A 23210-nucleotide genomic window follows, 5' to 3' on the forward strand; every position below is an offset into this window, starting at 1 on the left:
ATTATTATATCATTTTATATGAAGAGTAAAATGAACAAAATCATAATATCCGGGCCATCAACCACACGGTGCTAATGCTGTCAATAATGCGATGCAATAAATAACTTTTCCTTACTTTTAATTAAAAGATTTAAATAAAAATCAATATTTAAGTACCATTTAAAATGACGACTGCGCTCTCTTTATGTGCAAAGAAAGTTAATATATAGGGAAATTAGAGTATTTTAATGCAGATCAGTTAGGAAACTTGGTGCTTTCCCTCAAAGTACCTCTCGAGCTCAGCCCCCCCCCCCCCCTCATTCTTAATTTTGGAAGTAATAGGAGAGGGAGTGTTTTTCTATTTATGCATATCCCTAACCCTTCGGGGCTACCCTGTATAACCTAACCTAAAATAACAATACCACACGAATCTAGGCATTTAGTTGAAACCTGCCGAAACTTGAAATATTTGTTGAGTGCAATTTTTAAAAAAATTTAAGGCTGGATTGATTTGGTAGTAATTTCCAAAGATTTCAGATTATTCTTAGTCGGAAAAAGCAAATGGCAAATACTTCATATTTGCAAATTTTCAACATAGGCTGACACCTGGATGCCGAGCCCTGCATGAAACTTCATCATTGATTCAACCGTATAGTTACAAGATAATATACAGAAGAATATAGGGTAGAACATTGTCCGAAATGACAAGTAATAAAGCATACATATGTGTGTGTGTGTGTTTGTCGAGCAGCTGATTTTGGTCAGTGGTTTTATGCCTTTATGCTCTTCTTCTTTATTATTCACCATACAATACAGCAAATATTTAGAATAGCAGTTTTAAAAATAGTAAATTATAGGATTAATCCTGTTTGTAAAAATTATAATAATCACTAATATGATAATAATAAATAGCGAGTTATAGAGTAGATCATTTACATTCTTGAAAATTTTCACAAAAAAAATCTTTATATCCTACATAATAAAGTAGTTAAGATTTTCCTGTCTGAAGCTAAAGACCTCGAAAATTGCCTGACATATAGTTTGTAAATTTTAGGAAAACCTAATGAATATAGGGTGGGTGGTTTTAGGCTATTTAACCTACCTCCAAATTTTCCCTAGTTGCTAGGGGCGAAGTAACCCTTCCTCATCACATTGATAGTAATACAGATTCGAGATAAGTCTTTAACTGTAAAAAATCTTCCTTTTCATAATTTCTAAGATTTATTAGCTGCTTTATGTAAACATATTTTTTCTTGGTTTGTTCACCTGTTCAATTTTTATCCTTCAGTGTTTACAAAGGTTTCAGTAAGATAACTTTTTCATAAGGGTCTCAAGTTTTTTTTCCACATTTTTCAACTATACTAGTTTTTTTTCTATTTTATCTTAATGCAAATTAATTATCCTTTTCTATTGTAAAGCTTATAGGTCTTCTTATTACAACAAAAGGATTTCCTTATTTAGGCTGAGGGGATTGGTAAGTTGTGTGATTATTCAAATTGCTGCAAATTCTACCACGAGCAAACATACACTTACTTGACAAAAAGTGGGTGTGTTTTTGTCAATTTAGTTATTTTCAGTATTTTTGGCAATGTTTTCTGTCAAAATTACACTCTTATCACTTTCATATATGCAGTTTTATTGTCATTATTGTCACACCCATAAAATTTGACAATAAAGCTGTGTTTATGACAGTAGCATGACAGTATTTTTGCTAGTCGTAGATCCGCCATGTACCCATTTAAACTTTTGTTTGTAAAAAAAAAAACTTAAATTTTTGTTAAAGTCTTTTCAGAAATAATGGAATACAGAAAATGTTTGGTATGGCTGATACTGATATCAATGTCTATAGTATGTTCTAAAAGTTTTTATGATAAACACAGAAAAGATAGTAAGTTGTTTTAGTTCAGTTATACCCAAAAAATAGATTACAATATCTTTGAAATAGAATACAAAAAATCCAAATTAATTGATCTGTATTTATCTAATTGGTAAATATTTCAGAGGTTTTGTCATTGTTTTCCTTGGTTCAGTTTGCAAATGATGTGAGTATTTTCTAAATTTTAAATTCTTATTACATTATCACTCAAATCAGACCTTAAAATTTTAAAAAGTGTCTTTAATCCACATCCATTCTTGTGGCTTCCCTCCTGGCCTCTGTGGGATATATCCTAAGATATGAGCCCCCTTTCCTCTCTAATTATTTTTGTTTTCAAAAACACAAAAAAATGCAGGGGTGTGCAATTCTTCAATGAGAGAAGTGTCCCAAACTTCTAAGTATGAATATACCCTAAACAGTAGAGCCCAATCAGTTCAGTGTATACCGAGATATAAAGCTTCAAACAGATAGACATCCTGTTACTTTTTAAAATTAAAACATGACTATCTTAGGCCTGTACATCCTCCTCTAACAGTGCAGTGATGGGAACCTGCCTGACCAACACAGAGTGTAATTATTATTATCCTAGGCCTGTACCTCCTCCTCTAACAGTGCAGTGATGGGAACCTGTCTGACCAACACAGAGTGTAATTATTATTATCCTAGGCCTGTACATCCTCCTATAACAGTGCAGTGATTGGAACCTGTCTGACCAACACAGAGTGTAATTATTATTATCCTAGGCCTGTACATCCTCCTCTAACAGTGCAGTGATGGGAACCTGCCTGACCAACACAGAGTGTAATTATTATTATCCTAGGCCTGTACATCCTCCTCTAACAGTGCAGTGATGGGAACCTGCCTGACCAACACAGAGTGTAATTATTATTATCCTAGGCCTGTACATCCTCCTCTAACAGTGCAGTGATGGGAACCTGCCTGACCAACACAGAGTGTAATGCTGCTGGTGGTTCCAATTCTGGTTCCTGTGCTGCTGGCTTTGGAATATGCTGTAAGTTCAGTTTTAGAAAATTAAATAGATTTTCAGCATGATTCATAAAGAATCCTAGATAGATTGATTCATTCATTAGTACAATCATTGAAGGATTTATTTATTAATAGAAAGATTCAGTGATGGATATATTTATTAAGATATAGATTAGGATAGATTTATATAAAAAAATAGATTCATCTAAGGATATATTCATCAAAGGATAGATTCATCAAAGAATACATTCATCAAAGGATATATTCATAATAGAATTGATTCATCAAAGGATAGATTTATCTAAGGATAGATTCATAAAGGGATAGATTTCTCAAAGGCTAGATTCATCAAAGGATATATTAATCAAAGGATAGATTAATCAAAGGATAGATTAATCAAAGAATAGATTCATCAAAGAATAGATTTATCAAAGGATAGATTTATCAAAAGATAGATTCATCATAGAATAGATTCATCAAAGGATAGATTTATCAAAGGATATATTCATCAAAGGATAGATTTATCAAAGGATAGATTCATCAAAGGATATATTCATCAAAGGATAGATTCATCATAGAATAGATTCATCAAAGGATAGATTTATCAAAGGATATATTCATCAAAGGATAGATTTATCAAAGGATAGATTCATCAAAGGATATATTCATCAAAGGATAGATTTATCTAAAGATAGTTTCATCAAAGGATAGATTCATCAAAGGATAGATTTATCAAAGAATAATTTCACCAAAGGATAGATTTATCAAAGGATAGATTCATCATAGAATAGATTCATCAAAGGATAATTTCATCAAAGAAAAGATTCATCAAAGGATATATTCATCAAAGGATAGATTTATCAAAGGATAGATTTATCAAAGGATAATTTCATCAAAGAATAGATTTATCAAAGGATAGATTTATCAAAGGATATATTCAACAAAGGATAGATTTATCAAAAGATAGATTCATCACAGGATAGATTCATCAAAGGATAGATTCATCAAAGGATATATTCAAAAAAGGATAGATTCATCAAAGGATAGATTTATCAAAAGATAGATTTATCAAAAGATATATTCATCAAAGGATATATTCAACAAAGGACAGATTCATTAAAAGATAGATTCATCACAGGATAGATTCATCAAAGGATAGATTCATCAAAGGATAGATTTATCAAAGTATAGATTTATAAAAAGATAGATTTATAAAAAGATATATTTATCAAAGGATAGATTTATCAAAAGATAGATCCATCAAAGGATATATTCTTCAAAGAATAGATTCATCAAAGGATAGATTTATCAAAGAATAGATTCATCAAGGGATAGATTCATGAAAGGATAGATTTATCAAAGGATAGATTCCTCAAAGGCTAGATTCATCAAAGGATAGATTAATCAAAGGATAGATTAATCAAAGAATATATTCATCAAAGAATAGATTCATCAAAGGATATATTCATCAAATGAAAGATTTACTAAAAGATAGATTTGTCTTTAGATTCATTTCTTAATATAGATTTTTTGAATAATAGATTCATGATCAGGTAGATTTATTGATAGAAAGTTTCAACTTAGATAGATCAACTTATGAAAAGATTTATCAAAAAACATACTTATCATTAGTAAAAACATTTATCAATAGATAGATTCATTATTTGTAAGATTCATCAATACATAATGCCCTTGTTTTCAAATTATGTAAAAAATAATTGATTTTCATAATCATGAAATTCACTGTAATATATAGGTTATGTGGCAACTTCAACCTGTGGTGATACTATAAAATCTAACAATACCTATATAACAAATCCAAACTATCCGAGTTCCTACACTCCTTCATCAACTGGAACCTGTACCTTTACTGTCAGCAAGGTTAAATCTTAAATCATCTTTCCAGTATGGCTTTGAAACCGATTAATATCTGGTGGATAAAAACCAGTTCTCAGTAACACTGAAAAATTATGTATCTTATTGTATTATATCCAGTATTTAATAAATATAAAAATATCCGCGGAAAACTGTTTATAATACAATGTGATAGATAACTAAATCATTTTCTGATACTATTAGATCTGTTTCCTAATAAAAAAAAACTTTAATTGTAGAGTAGTAGCTCTGATAAAATCTGTCAGATGAGATTTGACTTTCCAACATTTAATGGATTTACAGTGAGCACTGCTGGAGTCTGTTCTGATACTTTTGCTGTCTCAGGTATAGTGTTAAACAGCTATTTTAACATTAAGTAGATCAATTCTGAGAGTTCCAGTCTTTTTCCTTCTTTATAGTATAATAATGAATCAGATAAAAGAATTACACATTAGAAATGTTTTTATTCCAGGCCAAACAGGATTGAATCCACCATCCATATGTGGAACAAATACTGGTTATCACAGTAAGTGACAATTATAACCATTGAAGTTGCTAAATTTTTGTACCAAAATACTAAATTTAAACTAAATAACTTATAGCTATCAGTTTAATCCTCAAAGATAGAAAAAAGCCTAATTCTTTGTTTAATGCTAAGTTATTTACAATCTCCTGTGGGTAATAATTTGAGTATTTAAATATTGTTAATGTTAAGTGTATCTTGAGGTTGGTGAAGCTTCTAGTGATACAGCAACTGTTACCATAACCTATGGAGATACTTCTACTGCCAAAAACTTCTTTATTCTCATCAGACAGATTGAATGTGATAATCCTAACAGGTATTAAATTATTAATTTTAAAAGGGGAATCACAAAACATACAAATAAAAACACTTATTCTATTAGATTTTTTAATACTGGCATATATTGCTGGTTGTTCATTAATGCAATTTTGCTAAGTGGGTAATATTTTAAAGAATTTATAATATACTAAATTAAAGAGGAAAATAACAATGTAAATTTTCTTTAGAATGGAGTTTAGTTAAAGTAATACATATTATGAAACACTTCAAAATAAATATAATATTTGAATTAGGATATTGCTTACATTATATGTGTTTAGAGCCCCCAGAGATTGTGTGCAATGGTATACAGGAGCAGCAGGCAATCTTCAGAGCTATGGACACAAGGGCTCTCAGCTTATTCAGGGAATGGACTATGAAATTTGTATCAGGTAAACATGAACTAGGATCTTTACACATAAGTTTAATTATGTGTCTTTTCTAATTCAGATTAGTTTAAAATTTGTTCTTGAAAGACATCCTTATTCTAAAATTAGAACTAAACTAAAATTTCATGTTACCAATCTTATTCAATCATAAATATTAATTGATGTTTCAAACTGTATTTGTTAATAATTACTACAAAGATAATGAATATTAAACACAGTTTTAATATTTGAAAATTGTACAAGGGATGAGAAAGGATATTGTGGTATCAGCTATGTAGAAGCCAGTGGTCAGAGTATTGATACATTTTCTATGCTTTCACCTGTAGCCACTGGAACAGCAGCTGCTGAATCTACCACAGGTTGGCCAATGGTTGTTTAATTAGATAGATGGTAGGATAGATGGAAGGATAGAGAGAGAGATAGAGAGAGAGAGAGAGAGAGAGAGAGAGAGAGAGAGAGAGAGAGAGAGAGAGAGCTAGAGAGAGTGATAAAATCAATAAATATAAAATCACTGCTGAATGGAAGGACAAACATTACAAAAAAAATACAATTGGGAAATTGGAATAGACATAACAGCAGGCAAAAAGTATATGTTCTTCATAAAGGGAAATCACAAATCACTGAAGTTTATTTTGACAATGTTTCTTGACATTAAAGAGTACTTCATTTTAAAAATTAAGAATGAGAGAGAATAGATTAATCAGTTATTACACCTAATTATGGATAAACAAGATTAGTATAGATTACTAAATATCTTTAAGAATAGAGAGACAGATAAACTTGTGTAGAAAGAAGTGCATTATGTTTCTGGACATAATTGAATCTGATTATGGCATACTGATAGAAACTGACTATGCTAATATAACTTATTACTTTAGGTACATGTTCACCCCAAGGTATTCTGATAACCATTCCAATGACGAGTGCTGATGGAGTGGTGGGATTCACCCAGCAAGGATCAAGCTCCCCTGGTCTCATTCCATTCCCAAATGAATTCTGTGGGGGATTTTTTGGAGTGGATGGGGCTGCTTCTTCTACTAGGCTTACAAGTAAGCAGGATTTACCATTCTTTTTTGTTGGAATTAATGTATTTGGATCATGTTAAGCAGAGTATGCTAAATACAACAAGTAATGCAGAATGTGCCAATATTTTGTCAAAGAAAGCAGAATATGCAAATAATTCATCAAGTAAACCAGAGTATACAAAAATTTCGCCAAGTAAAGCAGAATATGCCAATATTTCATATGCCAAAGCAAGGTATTGGCACACTCTGCTTAACTTGATCCATGTATTCAATTCTTCATTTCCATTGCTTGGTTTTAAAGTGGCTAATTCTGTGTGAAAAATTCATAGAAAGTAAAAAAAGAAAAATTTTGAAACAAAACTCTTATTATAGCAAATTTTGATTTTTAGCTGTGCAGAAACCATTTGGTATCCATGTGTTGACCTCTCCAGCTGGAACTATAACAGCTCCAAGCACAGGATTCAACCTGGATTATACACAGGTAAACTTTTTTATTTGGTCCATACTCTGAAGACTTTTCATGCGGGGATCTAAAGGGTTAAGACTGCAATGCTCGATAGATTGATGTACATCCTTAATAATGATACAAAGAATTATCCCTTTTTCGATAACATTGAGACGTTTGAACAAAAAAATTAATTAACCAATCAAAATTCACTCAATAGTCCCAAAGTTGTTATGCCAATGAATAAGAAAACGTTATTATAAAACTTTGGGGACTATTGTAATAAAAAGTTTAAAGAAAACAGCTAACAGTTTATTGATTGCATCTTAAGAGATTAGTTTTTTTAGAATAAAGTAAAACTTATCACAATCAAATATTCTTTTTCAAGGCAAAGCTTTTCTATAAATAGGTGCAGTTCGTACGTCCGTATGTAACGGTTAGCTCTTTTCGTTAATTTAGGCATGTTAGACTTTGGAATCTATGTTCTGATTATTAAGTTCTGACACTTTACAAGGGTTATTGCGTGTTTGTCCTTCCTTCTGATTTTAGGGCTTCGCTTTTATGGATGTTGTCATCCTTAATAATCTAAACTTTTTAGAAAAAAAAGTAAAACTAATACTAATGAAATATTCTTTTTTTAAATGTTAACTCTCTTTTTAGGTGTCCTGTTAGATAAAATTTGTTTTAAGAGTATTAAATGAAAACAACAACCTTGTACCTTAGATTTAAGATAGTTATTTATATTGTGCCTCAAAAAAGTTAATAAATTATGACAGCAAAGTTTGTTTAATAAATATTTAATTAAATACAAAATTGCATCTAGTTGTTTTAAATAAGAATTTATAGTGGAAAGCTGTCTACAATACAATGCGATAAATATTTTAACTCTCTGGTTTAGGTGTGATACACTTTTTACTTAATATGTAATAACTAAAATTATATTGAATATTTATTTGTATAACAATTTTTATAAAATGAGTTAATAATCATAATCATAATCGTCATTTGAACTTTCATCTTCAGCTGGTTCTGAAAAAAATTCTATTTAAACTATATTTTGCCCATTACTTATTATTCCCTCGTTTTAAAGTAATTTAGCAGCTAATATTTTTAAAGTAAGGAGAACCATGTAGTTCAAGTGCATACGCGAGAACTTACAAACATACAGACAGACTGATATTTAGACATCTTTCCTTTTCATTACAAAGAACAGCAGAAGTCTCTAGGGGAACATGAAGGAGGGGGGGGGGGGGGGTGGGAGGTAACACTCCTATTATGATTTTAATTTTTAAAAGTAAAAGAAGTTATTTCTTTATAAATTTTACTTGGGAGGTTGATTGTATCCTCTCCCAAAATAGTTATAAACCCTTTCTGGACCTATCAGAAACTTCACTGTAAAGGAGAAGCATATCGGTTCAGCAATTAGCGAGATCAATTAAGATTTGAGTCTGTTTGACCAGTAAGATCTTCTAAACGGCTGGACCGATTGTTCCATAATTTTCAGAGTAGTTTTTTAGGTCTAGGGTAGTTTTAAGGCTATTTACGAAGGATTAAATGGTTAGTAACCCCCCCCCCCCTCCCCCTTAAAATGAATGTTTTGTGAATGTGTCATAGATTTTATTTTACCTTTTTCCTCAGTAATTTCACTTTCAGTGTCATCATAACTCTAAATATAAATTAAATTATATCCATAAGTAGCGCAGCATTGGTTGAATTGAGCAAAAGCTTGGATAAAAAAGAACAATAAACTATTATTAAAGAAAAAACATTAAGTTTAAAAAAAGAAATATATTGAAAAAATTATATGAAACGTATTAGTTATTGCATCGTATTTTATGTAGACAATAATTTCTATCTGCATAAGGTATAGTTTATCATCATTGGGGAAATTTATATCTGTCGAATTTATGTATTGTACAGTGTGTATTTACCTCTAAAACTTCATCAAGTTTGTTGTTAAGATCATCTAAATCTTCCTCTATATCTCCTTCACTATCTAAACAAAAATGATTGAGTTCATTTGTTGCGAAGCTCTGAAATTCGTCTAAAAACAGTAAATTATTATACAGGAAAGTTTAAGAAAATCTTGTAGCACCTTCAATATGGCAATATTATATGTATTTACATATAAAACAAAGTATAATGATGACTGTCTGTCCGTTTGTCTTTGGGGACTTTTATTCAATCATGTTTGGGTGGCACAAACTAGCCGTTTCTTCCAAAAATATAATCTTAATTGGAGGTTACATGTTGGTTTAGGTGATTCGCCCACAGGGTTAGAGCCCCCCACAGAGGCTAGAAATAAGAGAAAAATCTACTGTGAAAATTCGACGAAACGCCCCTTAAGAGGCGTTGTCACGAAAGGGACTATACCCCATGAATCTATTGAGACCTCTGGTACTTTTAGATCTTAGAAGCGATGCTACTATAAAGCTGTACTTACCCACTGCACCATAAATAGGAAATTCCGAGGGTGTTTCGATGGTCTTGTCATCTGATGTATTATAATCATAGTCAGACCCACTTTAATCAACATTATCCATACAATTTTTAGTCAAACAAATCAATGGGTATATAATATACTTGGATATATTGACAGGGGAAAAGTTGTTGTCAATTTAGATTGCTAAAGGACCTAATTTATTGGTTAGTATGTTCATCTAGTAGGAGGGGAGGGGATGGGGTAAAGGGGGTGGGTGTGGGGTATCGTTATTTTGGCTAGCTACGAGCATCTATCAGAGTACATGAAAATTTGGTGCAACATAACTTTAATAATATATTGATTTCCAAAAAAAAGATTCATCTTAAAACACCGCTTTGTAAAATCGTCTTGAAATTCCAGAAAAATGTATCCACTAAATTAAATTAGTATATAGCGGCGGTATTTGCAGCTTTTCCAAAGCCGCGCTGGCAAGTGTAAGGGTATGTGATTTGTGTCAAGTTTAACTGCTATCAATATACCAAATAAGGTTACTTAAAATCACAAACGGCGATTTTAAAAATCTCTAACCCCTTAGGCACTGTTCATCAAATATTAAATTAATATTGAATAATTCCTGTCAATAGAAGAGGTTTCAGGTTCATCTTTATTTTCATAATCAGAATAATCTGAACCACCATCATCTAAAGTATATATACTGGTGTAAGCTTTTCTGAAAGACAGACCCTTTAAACAGGGATCGATAAATTTATGTTCATCCCCAATGATCCAATGATGATACACAAAATTACCCCTTATGTTGATTACAATTCGTGGTGGAAACGTTTGAACACTGCACTTAGTTAAATGAACCAACCAATCAAATTTCAAGAAAAAAAATAAATTTGTTAATACTGCGAATAAGAAAATGTTATTACAAGACTTTAGGGACTAGTGTAATAAACAGCCCTATGAATCTCAAAGGACTAGTACAAAATTTTCTCGTATTCATTCGAATCCGGTGAATAGGAACCGGAACTATATCCGCGGAAAGCCGTTTATAATACGATGCGAGAAATAACTATTCCAAGCTATTTTTTTCAGCCGTTTTATAGATCCTTTGCATCAAAAACTTCCTATAACATAAAAGTCACCTTGGTTACTATTCTCCTTATTATCAGGCTCATCATAATCATATTCAGGAGCTTCTGAAGAACTATCAGAGGGATCATCACTATCTGTTACTTCGGTGCTACTTTCAGTTGTTTGAATAGGAATCTAATTATTTAAATATAAATTAGAATTTTGCATAGAATTTTGTCAGAACCACAAAGCAATATCATCAAATTCCATAATATTTCTGTTATTGTTACTTTTTCTAACATGCTATGATTTTTAGCTCTATCAGAGTGATCAAAACTTCTAATTTTTTTGAAGATCTTATAAAATATTATTAAATCCAATATTTCATTTTAATATTTTTGGGAGGAAATGGTATTGCTGCGTTTTAATTGTTAAAGATACTTAAAAATATAGAAATATTTTGAGAAAAAAATTACCAGTCTTCCATTACCATTACTCTCTCCTGATTCTAGGATTCTGATCATTGACTGAAAAATAAGTTTTTTACTTCATATTTTTATGAAATGTTTCTTTAGAATAAAAAGACAGACATACAGAAAAAAAACAGACAGAAGAACAGACAAACAGATAATCAGACAGACAGACAAACAGACAACAAGACAGACAATCAGACAGACAATCAGACAGACAATCAGACAGACAATCAGACAGACAAATAGACAGACAAACAGACAGACAAACAGACAAACAGACAAACAAACAGACAGACAAAAAGACAGACAGACAATTACACAGACAAAAAGACAGACAGACAGACAAACCAACCTGAAGATCAGTGGCACTCTGAACAAACTCATCCAATGCACGATCAAAATTATCTTCATTATTCCTAAACAAAATAACGACGTATACATAATAATATTCTAATTAAGTATTCTGTATTATAGAGTAATAATGTTTTTTTAAGATCTCACTAACCACAGAAATTAATTGAATTTTTTCATTTTCAGATACTAGGATGGTTTAAGGCTATTTGATTATCTCTTTGGATAGTTTTAAGGCAACTTTTCTGCTCCCCGTTCAATATAGATCCCCTAGAAACTAGGGGCGCAGCAGTTAGTATTGTTAGTTAGCAGTAGTAGTCAGTGTTAAATGAAAATTTCGAAATTTATGATTTACCTTCTCTAGGTATACATTTTGTTAGTTTAATGATATTTTTACTGCTGCCCTATTTACAGACAATATGTTCCTTGTTATGTACTGAACAGTAATTAAATAATCAAAGCATTTACTTAATAGCATCTTCAAGAGCTAGAATTGTCAGGGAAGCTTCCAGGTCTCCTTCTTCAGCCAATCTACACCATAAAGTTGATTTTAAATTAGATTCAGGAAAATTTGACAAATTCAAAACCCCAAAAAAATAATTTCTGAAATGGAGTCTAATTTTTTAGGCGTTACAAACAAAAACTAATTTTTTTCCATGTTATCTTTTAATAAAACTTAGTTTCTCTTTAAATTTCATTTAAATTTTCTCACCCTTTCTAGTTTTCTCTTAAATTCTCCGTCCTATTCTTCTTTGATATATCCATAATTAATTAGATGCGTAGTATCTCTATTAGTAATCTCTTCCCTCACTAACTGACTGACTCACAGTATTACAGACTAATTGACATGCCAAAAAAAGAAGAAATGCCTGTAAATTTCTAACAGCTGTTTTTTGGCGGAATTAACTTCTCTTGTGTCTGGGATGGAAACCGGTTTAGGCGCCAGTTTGTACAATAAACCGTCAGTAACTAAAATATAAAAAATATTTCTTTTTAAAAAAACATATAAATGAAACTATTCTGTAACAACAAAAAATTTAATAAATGGTGAAAATTTCTTAATGGGAGGATAGGAGGGGGTAGCATGCAGCAAATTTTTCTTTCAAAATATTTTTTAAAAGCGAAGCTTTCCTATAATTAGGGTCGGTCCGTACGTCCAGTCAAAACATGAAGATTTTTAACTTTTTTGGCAACAACTTTCTGTATAATATAATTATATATTAGACTTACAAATTAAATAAAATTGCTTGTTTGTCCTTCCTTCTGATTTTAGAGCTTCGCATTTATGGATGTTATCACCCTTATTTTTGTTATATTTTACCTAGTTGAAAAAATCTTAAAAATTCATCTCTTGCCTTCTGAACCTCTGGTGTGTAGGGAATATACTAAAATTATAGATAAATCATTATGTTTCAGTTATTTCATATGCTTAAAACATATATCATTTTAACATTTCTAAATATTTGAATTAGCCCAAAACCCTTAAACACATACTGAGGGGTAAAGATACTGAAGGGTAAAGATACCCTTCCCCTAATAGCGATAAAGCTTCCTTGGACCTCTAAGAAGCTTCACTGTAAAGTATAATTATATCCGTCCAGTGGTAAAACAGATCCATTGCTAAACACAGACAATAAGACATCCTGTTAATTTTATGTAAGGATTGTATGAAGACCTGCGACCCAACAATGCCGTTTTGAGCATCTTTGAAAGCTTTTTGGAACATTGACCTGGCATCTCTAACCTCTACCGTATCTATAATATTAAATGTATAAGTATGGATGTATAATCCAGATTACTGACTGGATCCAGTGACCCCCCCCCCCCCCCCCGACTGCGAACTATGAACTCTGGCCGCAGCGCTCGGCTCCCTAGCCTGCCTAGCCGCAGCGCTCGGCCCCCTTGCCTCCCTAGCCGCAGCGCTCAGCTCCCTAGCCTAAAACCTAACCTAACCTAAAATAGTTGTTCATCGTTGTCGGGGGGGTATATAAAATTTTCTAAGAGGATAACGCCAAAAATTTTCATTATATTTTCATCCTATTATATGAAGTATTTTTTGTTATATATATAAACACAGGTTATTTCCTTAACTTTTTATTAATGGAAGACAATTGTTTCACTATTAAATAGATCATCAGTTCCAATTAAGATGTATAAAATAAGAGTTAAAAAAAATTATGTCCTTTCATTTTGAATCCTTTTAATAGACTTTATAATCATATAAAGTAGGTATTTTTGTCTGGAGCTAAAGACCTCAGGAAATATTGGTCTAGAGAAGTTGTGCTTTTAGGGGAAGCTTTATAAATGTCAAGGGTGGTTTAGGGCTATTTACCGGCCCCCTACCTCTGCTAGAGGCTAGGGGCGTAGAAATTAGTGTAATAAATTTTTAAAAACATTTAATAAACTCACCTTCAATATAGAAGTTTTCAATTGTATTGATAAGTCCATTACTTGCAGCTTCAAAGGTCTTAAAGAACTCGGCTTTAGCTTGCCTCACTTCGGAAGTGTCATCTGAAATATTTTTAATATAGCTCAGCTACTCTACAAATAACCAATGTCTGTCCATGCGTCACCTTGTCTGTAAACAAATTAAAATAAGATACTTGTTATGTAATGTTTGTTTTTTCTATGTCTAGTCTAATCTGATGATTTTTACGTTAATGCAGTGCTCCTTTTCAATATTGTATTTGGAAAATCTCATGGACCTAAAGAGATATCATTGGCTTATAAATTGATCCTTTCTGTAGATTACAATTAATAGTTGAAACATTTGGACACTCAACTAAATAAACCAACCAATCAAAATGCAATACAAGTCACCAAGGTTGTTAAGACAACGAATATAAAATTTTATTTTAAGACTTTGAGGACTAGTGTAATAAACAGACACAATACAATCTTTCCCGATTTTGTATTAATTTTGCGGAACATGATTCCAGTTACGTTATATTTTTCTTTCCCGAAAAAGGGAAGGGGGAAGAAAAAAAGAGATGGGAGAAAAGGGGGTTTTCCCCATCTTTTTTGAAAAGATTTTCTTCCCCCCTTCCCTTTTTCGGGAAAGAAAAATATGACGTAACTGGAATCATGTTCCGCAAAATTAATACAAAATCGGGAAAGATTGTATTGTGTCTAATAAACAGCCCAATGTTCTCTCCTTCCCTTGTAAAATCTACATTTTTATTGGTCAATCTGTCTGTGAAGATTTTTTTTGTTGATAATTTGGAAAGTGAGTACGAAGAGAAAACGAACAGAAAATTCACATAATTTTTAAAATGAATTGAAAATATAGGGAAGGGGTCATTATGTCAAACCTCTACAAAGGGCTAACCCTGCGGAGCCTAAACCTGAGTGATCATTACCTTGTAGAACAGAGCTGACAAAACCCTGGAAAGATTTGGTGAACTCAGCCATAAATTCAGACTTTACCTCCTCAACTTTGGAGTCACCTTGGCTGGACTGAAATAATAAAATATAAACAAGAATGACAACAGCCATAAAAGAGAATCTCTAAAATCAGACAGTAGTGCAAAGAAACATTAATTCTTGTGTAGAGTGTCAGAATATAAATTTATATGTCTAAACAAAATTACGTTTTATTTCTTATTTGCAAAATTGCGAATACATAAGGCTGTTTAGGAATATACTTAGATTTTTAAAAATCAGATGAAGAATGATTTTAAACACAGACAAATTTAAATTACTAAAAGATTACCTAAAAGCATCACTAAGACCATAAAAAAATTCCAATACTGGAAATATAAATTATTACTTACATCTCCAGTGATGTCTTCAATAAGATTGTCCACAGCATTGTCTAACTCCTCAGTAAAGTCTTTGAAAGCATCTTCTATACCAGGCACTGCTTCTAAGATAATAAGTCAGGCTTTAGTCTATTTGGCGGGGGATGATCTTAAAATATGGCCAGAGGAAAAATTCCGTTGAAAACAGGTAGGGAGTAGACATTGGACTGTAAATTTAACTAGTCACGTTCTCTCGTTCGTTGGCATTGGGTACTTGATTTGTTGATTCCAACTAGCAGTGACCTAACTTCAACTAATAATTTTTATCTACAGAAGGGGTAATTTTGTTTGATTAATTGTGGATTTTCATTAATTTATTTATTAACCTTTGTTTTACTACTTCAGGTCAATATCTTAAATGCTTTGTATTTTCATTATCTTACCAACCAAAATTTTTATTTCAAGAAAATATGAACTTTCTGTAAAAACAGCTTAAAATTTGTAAAGTTTCGTAGATGATCAAACCATTTTAACTTAGGAAGACGGGATTACACTAAAATATAATTCTAACTTATTATTCATGAAAAAAATAATGCAAACTTTTGCATAATTAGTTCTACTTACCTATGGGCTGAAAGGCCAATTGTCTAGAGGCTCTAGTTTGTTGGGGTTCGAACCTATGAATGTTTAGTTCATACAATAATGGGAACTTAATATTACAAAAAAAATCCAGTTCTATTAAATTTAATTCTAGATTATACCTAATTATTGCAGGAATCATAATCTAAGATCTGAAGTTGATAGGTTGATATGTACAAAGGCATAGCAAATGTCCCCTAACATCTAGGGGCTCTGTATTCGCACCATACCAAGACTTAAGTTTTAAAATAAACCGGGAATCTATAGAAAGCCTCACTAAAATGGAGAACTCAATTGGTTCAGTAGTTGTCGAAATTTGAAGAACCTGATGACTATTTTAGATCAAATAATTATAAAATATTTTACAAAATTGTATGACTGTAAGAACATCCTGCCTTGGGGCTGGCTGGAAACGTCCTGATGATTGCTTGAAGGGAAAATACTGGACTGGAACGTACCTGGCGGGCTCATACTGAAATTATGAAGATGTTTATAGTGCTATAATAAAAGTACGTCATACATTACAAATGACCAATGATAGGCCAATACATAAATAGTCTAAAGGGGTAGTTTCACGAAATGCATTTGAACTTAATTTAGTGAACCGCATATTTTTTCCTGGTTAATTGGTTAAACTACATTTATATGGCATATATTTGAAAGAATTTTAATTTTCTACGTGCACGTAGTTTTGCAAATATCAAGACTTGAAAATCGTCTTTTTGTGATATATGCAATTTAAAAAGACGATTTTCAATTCTTGATATTTAAAAAACTACGTGGTAGAAAATTGAAATTCTTTCAAATATATGCCATATAAATATAGTTAAACCCATTAACTAGCAAAAAATATGCGGTTCACTAAATTAAGTTCAAATGCATTTCGTGAAACTACCCCTTACCAATGTCAGGCCAGTATACTTTATAATTGACCAAGGGTATGACGTCTTTTTTTATATAAAGTATTAACAATTATATATATATTTTTAATGATCAGAGGAGTGAAAGAGTCAGTTGGTCAGTCAGTGAGGGAAAAGGAATCTTGTAGAAATACGAAAAAAAGTTTTCCATAATATTGGAAAATAAATACTCCAAGGTTATGAAAGACATAGCAAGCAGAGAGAGAGAGGGTACAATGGCCTGTTTATTACACTAGTCCCCGAAGTTTTATAATAACGTTTTCTTATTTTGGCTTAACAACTTTGGGGACTTAATTGAATTTTGATTGGTTGCTTAATTAAGTTTAACTTTTCAACTACTAATTTTAATCTATTTTGTAATTTTGTGTATCGTCATTTGGGATGTACATCGAAAACGGCGATAGTCTTATCCTGTTAGATCCCTGCATAGCAAGCGATTCTTTTGAAAGTTAAAGGTTAATTCATAGAATGGTTTTTCCATTCTATAAAAATCTAAGATCTTATTTTTGTCTCTTTTTATAATGAAATAAGATTGACAATATCTATTACGTTGCGGGGACAAACGAACATTGTAGAGTGTGAGAGCTTAATAAGTCTAACAAAATTTAATAGATAGATTGCAAAATTGCTTAAATAAAAACAGCCAAACTTTTATTTTATGATACATAGACATTGACTATCTGATATACTACTTATAAAGAAGCTGCACGTTTTCAAATGCATTGCATCGCGTCATGATGATCCCATTTTTTTATCAAACGCAAAACTTTTATACTTTTTTGATTGGTCTGTCCATACATCCGTAACCGATGACTCAAATCGTTAAGTTCAGAAAATTATATTGAATTAAAATTACTTTTACATTTTATTTAAATTTGGCGCCCTACAAAAAAAAACAAGATTTTCATATTTAAATGGAAAAGAGTAAGGTTTTAAAAAGAGGTTTTTGAAACTTCTATGTATGCAATTGTTCTTGTTGCTTGAATGCAAACTAAAGGACAACCTAAAATGCCATGTTATCTATGATATGACCTTTTTAGTATGCTTTGAATAGGGGGGGGGGGGGGGTGGAAGGTAGGGTGAAATTTTCCGCCTCAAAATGTTTTGGTGACATTTTATATTAAGTTTCCACATAAAACATTTTTTTTTTCATTCTAGTTCTTCAAAATTACTTATATACAATATACATATAGATGGTCTTTCTAATATCTATAATACAAAGTAGAACGATGTCTGTCTGTCTCTTTGTTTGTCTGTCTGTTTGTAGCGAAGGATCTCTCTAACCGTTGAACCGATCGGGTTCTCCTTTACATGGTAGCTTCTCGTAGGTCCCGGGAAGGTTTATAACTATTTTCTTGGGAGTTGGGACACCCCCAACCTCCCAAAAAATGAAAAATACCCCCCCCCAAAAAAAAAAAAAAATTCTTTTTAAAACTAAAATTAAAATAGTGGGGTCGAATACCCCCCCAAAAATTCCCCTCCCCCCCCCCTAATTTTTTTTTTTTAATTTTCTTTTAAATCTAAAATACGAAAAATTGGTTTGATCAAACCTCTTGGGACATAGCCCCTAGAGGCTAGGGGCGAAACCGCTAGTTTGATAAATAGAACTATATTTTAAATAGAATTAATGAGACTTAATCAAATGTCATATCTAATCTTTCCCTAACCTTTTCGTTTTCAATAGGGTATACAAATTTTTATGATCATCATATTTACTTGATTTTTTAATATGGATTTCCTAAGACCAATAGGTATATATATAATCTAGTTCTCATATGTAAGTATGTCATGGTTCATAATAAACATTAGTATTAAATAATTTCGGTAAAGATATATATACAGATTTTTGTTGAAGCTTCTACATAATGTTGAAGCAGCTTACAGTGCCTATGAAAAATGATGTCGGTATTATCCTCTTAGAAATTTTTTTTTCAATATTGAAAATTTGAGTACCCCCCCCCCCCCCCCCCGACAGCGAACTATGAACTCTGGCCGCAGCGCTCGGCTCCCTAGCCTGCCTAGCCGCAGCGCTCGGCTCCCTAGCCTGCCTAGCCGCAGCGCTCGGCCCCCTTGCCTGCCTAGCCGCAGCGCTCGGCTCCCTAGCCTAAAACCTAACCTAACCTAAAATAGTTGTTCGTCGGTAGTCGGAGGGGGGGGGGGGGGGGTACAAAATTGAAAAAAATTGAAAAAAAAATTTCTAAGAGGATAACGCCATGATGTCATACAATACAAATGAACAACGATAGGCCAGTAAAAATTTGATTGACAAATGGTAAAATCTATACTGGCCTATCATTGGTCATTTGTATTGTATGACGTCATTTATTTAGCTTCAACCATAATGATATATGTCAAATGAGATAATAATTCTTTTTTCTTGATTTGTTAATATTCGCTATTATGGATGATGTTATTCTTGGTTTTTTAAGAGAGGAGGGGTGGGGGGAAACAATCTATCTTTTGTCATTTTTTACCTGGAATGAAAAAACTGGAAGAGCTGGAGCTTCCTGTACGGATAACAGGACCACCAAGGGTACCAGAACTATCTAGAGAAGAAGAACAATAAACTGTTATACAGCAAAATAGTATAGCATATTTGATGCTTTAATAGCATAATACTTATAACATTATATAAAAATAATCATAAATGAAAACTTAGATTTTCATGACATTTACGAAAATTGCTTAGTTCAATTAAATGATCCAGTCGTTTTTTTAGCAACAGCTACAAAATATAAAAGCTAGATGTAATTAATTTTAAATAAACTTGTCAGTAAGCAAAGCTTCTCTATTAAGTGCAGGAAGGAGGGGGACATTGGACTGTAAATGATAAGTCGGTATCAAAGGTTTTATACGTATGTATTCTTAATTGTAGGTTGAAGAAATTTAGGAAATCTTTTTATAATTTGATTGGTTGGTTCAAAGTAGCATTTTATAAACTTTTCTAACAATGACATTAATCGACAGAAGAGACTTATTTTCATCATAATTTTTTCATCCCTTGTCCATAAATCACTGACATACGTGGACATACCATTAGTTACAGAGTAGCTTTGCTACTAAAAAGATATAATTACCAAAACCATGTTAAAAACGGCTCACTGCACTTTTAAACCACAAAATCACAACTACTAAAGCACTTGGACGTGCGGACATATCCTATTTATAGAGTAGCTGCGCTATCACAACTATACAAGTATAAAAACGTTCGGACATAACCTAACTATAAAGGAGCTGCGCTACTGACAAGATTTAATTACCAAAACCATGTTAAAGCCTAACCACTGCACTATATATCACAACTAAGTACTATTGCCAAACCATGTAAGACCAACTAAAAACTGAGAAGTAGTTTTTTCTTCTTCGCCAGAAAGTTCACAAAAATACGCTAGTAATGCAAGGAGGGTGGGGTGGGGGGTTGAGGAGTAGACCAGGGGTGGAGGTATAGGTCAGTGAAAGATATATTCATTTTTATTATATAATCATACATTAGGTTAAACAGATATTTAAATGGTTAATAATAAGTCATTAATTTTTCTATTTGATATTTAACCTTTAGAGGCATTGTTATATATCTAAAGTTATATTAACAAGTTCTCTCATTTGTCGGCTGAAAAACTTTTAGGACTTTAATATAAACCTTGATATTATTCATTAATTTATCGTCCTTCGTCTTAAGATCCCTGTATATTTAGAGTAATGAAATGGCACCGATTAATTTGAGCGCTTTTTTCTATCTGAATCTGCTATTTACTTATCCCAGAATCTTGGGGTTTAATGCAATGAAAAAGATTGCTTTAGTAAACCTATTATATATCTTTTAACAAATTAAACCTGATTTTATTTGGTGAACCACATGAAATTTAAAATAAGTTGTCGTCAAAGAATACTTTTTAAAAACTTTGTTAATTTTAAGAGAAAGGTTTAGAGGTATCAAAATCAGAATTTTATTGTATAGGATGGATGATTTTGATTTACCTTTCATTTACATTTTATGCTCCTTTTTCAGTTTAACACCCTTCAATAAAATTACAACAGCCCCCCCTCCCCTTCCCGATAAGATTTTTTAAATGTTGCGCTCTTTGTGAAAATTAATGTCCTTGTTAGAAATGAAAATTTAAAAAAAGAAGTTATATGTATTCTAAAAGTAATATTTGTGGAGGGGGGGGGGGGGTGTTGATGGACTTTACAAAAGCATAGAACAATTTTCTTTTCTTTTTTTCCTTGCAAATATGCCACTCAATGATCGTAAAGGATAAGACAATGGACAAAAATTTATGATTACCCCTAAAACGGTAAAGGCATACCCCTTCTGTAGATCAAAATTATTTTCTAATTCAATTAAACAGCTCCCTCAGTTTTTTATCCAAGGATTATTTTTGTATATATTTTGTATTTCTAATATAGGTTTCAATGTCCCTTGCCTCCCTTCAAACGGTTGACATTTAAGCTATATATAGTGTTCCAACAAAAGAAATAAAATTTGCTCTAAAAATTTGCTGGGAAGCAGCTTATAGTGCCTATATAAAATGACGTCATATAATACAAATGATCAATAATTGACCAGCATACATTTTACCATTGGTCAATACTGGTCTATCATTTGTATCGTATTGTGGTATTCGGCAACCGTGAGCCATGCCTATGGCACCCCTGATCTGGGGTTCGGTGGAGGGTCAATGGCCCTCCCCCGAGTCCTGGGGAAGGGGTCTAGTGACCCCCTCCCTACGCTTAGAATTAATGATTGAATCTGTCATGTTTATTATGGTTAACTGTATTCTTAATTCTCCCCCACCCTTTCCAGGGATGGGGGAATCATTATTGCCCAAACTGACCATTGTATATGTATTATTTATGCTTTTATGTTATGATTACTTATTCCTATCCATGTAATTATTGTTTGTTGTATATAGCTTCAGTATCTTTTAAACCTTCAATAAAGTGACAACTGAAAATAGATGTTGATCATTATCTAGTGAAAGCTAGAGAAGCGTAGCTTCTCTATAGTAAGGTGTCCACGTCTGTCACACTGCCGTAATCTAATTGAACTCCGGTGTCTGCCATTTATCCTCGGCGGATACCACAACTTTGGTGACAGCTGTGTGAGATTACGGCGAACCACAAGTGTAGAGCAGACGCGCATCTGAGGCTAAGGTACTCCCAGCAGTGAATCTGGCAAAACTGATGCAAGCAACCTGAATTACCCACCCTGGACAGCAAAGTTTAACTCTGCATCCGGCAGTTGTGGAAGCGAGACAGCGAAATTTGACGAATAACCGCGAGCAGCGCTGATATCTAACGGAGAATTGAGCGCCAAAAGGGCTGAAACAGGCCTGCGGACCGGCTGAAACAAGCCAAATAAGTGTAAACGGCTGGAAATAGGCCAACTTTACTGCAAGAAATAGCAGGATCCGAACCAGTGGCGCTAGCAGGACGGGACATTCCCTGCCGCCATCAGCCGGATTTGGATCAGCGGCGCTAGCAGGACGGGACATTCCCTGCCGCCGATAGGCTGAAACATGCCACATAGCTGCAAGCTGCGAGCTAACATACGAGTGTAGTGCACCAGAACAGAGAAAAACTACGTCAACTCCGAGTATCCTGAGAAGCTACAACGCAGCCACCCATCTAGAAAACAGATATTATATCACATTTGCAGGGATTACCACCCTAGTGTGATGGCCAAACAATAGATTTATGAGCAAAGCTTGGCAAACAAATTGTTGTGTTGTGATAAATCTAAGAATAGAACAGGCTTGGATTATTGTGTATTGTGATAACAGCTAAAAATAGAACAGAGTTGGTAAACAAATCTGTTATGCAATTGTGATAAGGACAAAAATAGAAGCTAGATGTAATATAATAAAGACCCTGATATACAATCAAAACAATCTCAAGCCCACAGCACAACAACAATACACCCCTTATTCCAAGGGAAAGGGAGGGGCCCCTCTCCATTGAAGGCAAATACAATCAGGGTGATATAATAGATAAGCCTAGGATTAAGAAGAAAAGGCCCTATTACACCAGCACACAGTTACCCCCCTCCCTCACAGGGGGAACAGACGGAGTTACCCCCGTCCCCTCACGCGCTTCCCCCTTCCTACCCACACTAGACTAAGTCCGTCTGTAGTGTGGGGCTAGCGATCGGACACACAGAGCGCCATT

At 32.8% G+C, this 23210-nt stretch overlaps 2 protein-coding genes across 3 annotated transcripts in view; one reads left to right on the forward strand and one right to left on the reverse strand.

Moving 5' to 3' along the window:
- The first annotated feature begins 1743 nt into the window (after nucleotides 1-1743).
- The window catches only part of LOC145327773 (uncharacterized), a 34954-nt gene continuing 13487 nt past the window's right edge, over nucleotides 1744-23210 (forward strand). The window contains exons 1-11 of the mRNA XM_080171328.1: nucleotides 1744-1867; nucleotides 1981-2021; nucleotides 2753-2867; nucleotides 4599-4723; nucleotides 4957-5062; nucleotides 5190-5243; nucleotides 5433-5556; nucleotides 5840-5950; nucleotides 6191-6306; nucleotides 6826-6996; nucleotides 7362-7453. Coding sequence (XP_080027454.1) covers nucleotides 1777-1867; nucleotides 1981-2021; nucleotides 2753-2867; nucleotides 4599-4723; nucleotides 4957-5062; nucleotides 5190-5243; nucleotides 5433-5556; nucleotides 5840-5950; nucleotides 6191-6306; nucleotides 6826-6996; nucleotides 7362-7453 — 1146 coding nt within the window. The 5' untranslated portion in view covers nucleotides 1744-1776. The remainder of the gene's footprint in view (nucleotides 1868-1980; nucleotides 2022-2752; nucleotides 2868-4598; nucleotides 4724-4956; nucleotides 5063-5189; nucleotides 5244-5432; nucleotides 5557-5839; nucleotides 5951-6190; nucleotides 6307-6825; nucleotides 6997-7361; nucleotides 7454-23210) is intronic.
- LOC145327772 (uncharacterized) lies at nucleotides 8354-20398 on the reverse strand. Of its 2 annotated transcripts, none has more exons than XM_080171326.1 (19): nucleotides 20303-20398; nucleotides 19517-19588; nucleotides 16518-16594; nucleotides 16108-16160; nucleotides 15517-15608; nucleotides 15103-15199; nucleotides 14153-14254; nucleotides 13419-13498; nucleotides 13065-13128; nucleotides 12613-12712; nucleotides 12212-12274; nucleotides 11745-11808; nucleotides 11396-11446; nucleotides 10991-11114; nucleotides 10474-10540; nucleotides 9861-9940; nucleotides 9349-9413; nucleotides 9044-9083; nucleotides 8354-8446 (listed from the first exon to the last, which is right to left on the reverse strand). In XM_080171326.1, exons 1-19 carry the CDS (start codon nucleotides 20309-20311, stop codon nucleotides 8397-8399), a joined length of 1350 nt encoding a protein of 449 aa, XP_080027452.1. In that variant the 5' UTR covers nucleotides 20312-20398; the 3' UTR covers nucleotides 8354-8396. The 2 variants fall into 2 exon arrangements, with proteins under 2 accessions (XP_080027452.1, XP_080027453.1); XM_080171327.1 differs by lacking the exon at nucleotides 20303-20398 and adding an exon at nucleotides 20120-20196.

Source organism: Acartia tonsa, chromosome 9 (genome assembly GCF_053477335.1).
Source record: "Acartia tonsa isolate MP-2025a chromosome 9, ASM5347733v1, whole genome shotgun sequence".
Lineage (NCBI taxonomy): Eukaryota > Metazoa > Arthropoda > Copepoda > Calanoida > Acartiidae > Acartia > Acartia tonsa.

What these genes read in the sequence shown, in the direction of transcription:
- LOC145327772 (XM_080171326.1), bottom strand. An exon ending in TTCCAGTTTTTTCATTCCAG is followed by an intron (nt 16,595 to 19,516) that starts GTAAAAAATGAC and finishes TCATAATTTCAG; the next exon opens with TATGAGCCCGCCAGGTACGT. An exon ending in AGAGTGCCACTGATCTTCAG is followed by an intron (nt 11,447 to 11,744) that starts GTTGGTTTGTCT and finishes CTTATTTTTCAG; the next exon opens with TCAATGATCAGAATCCTAGA.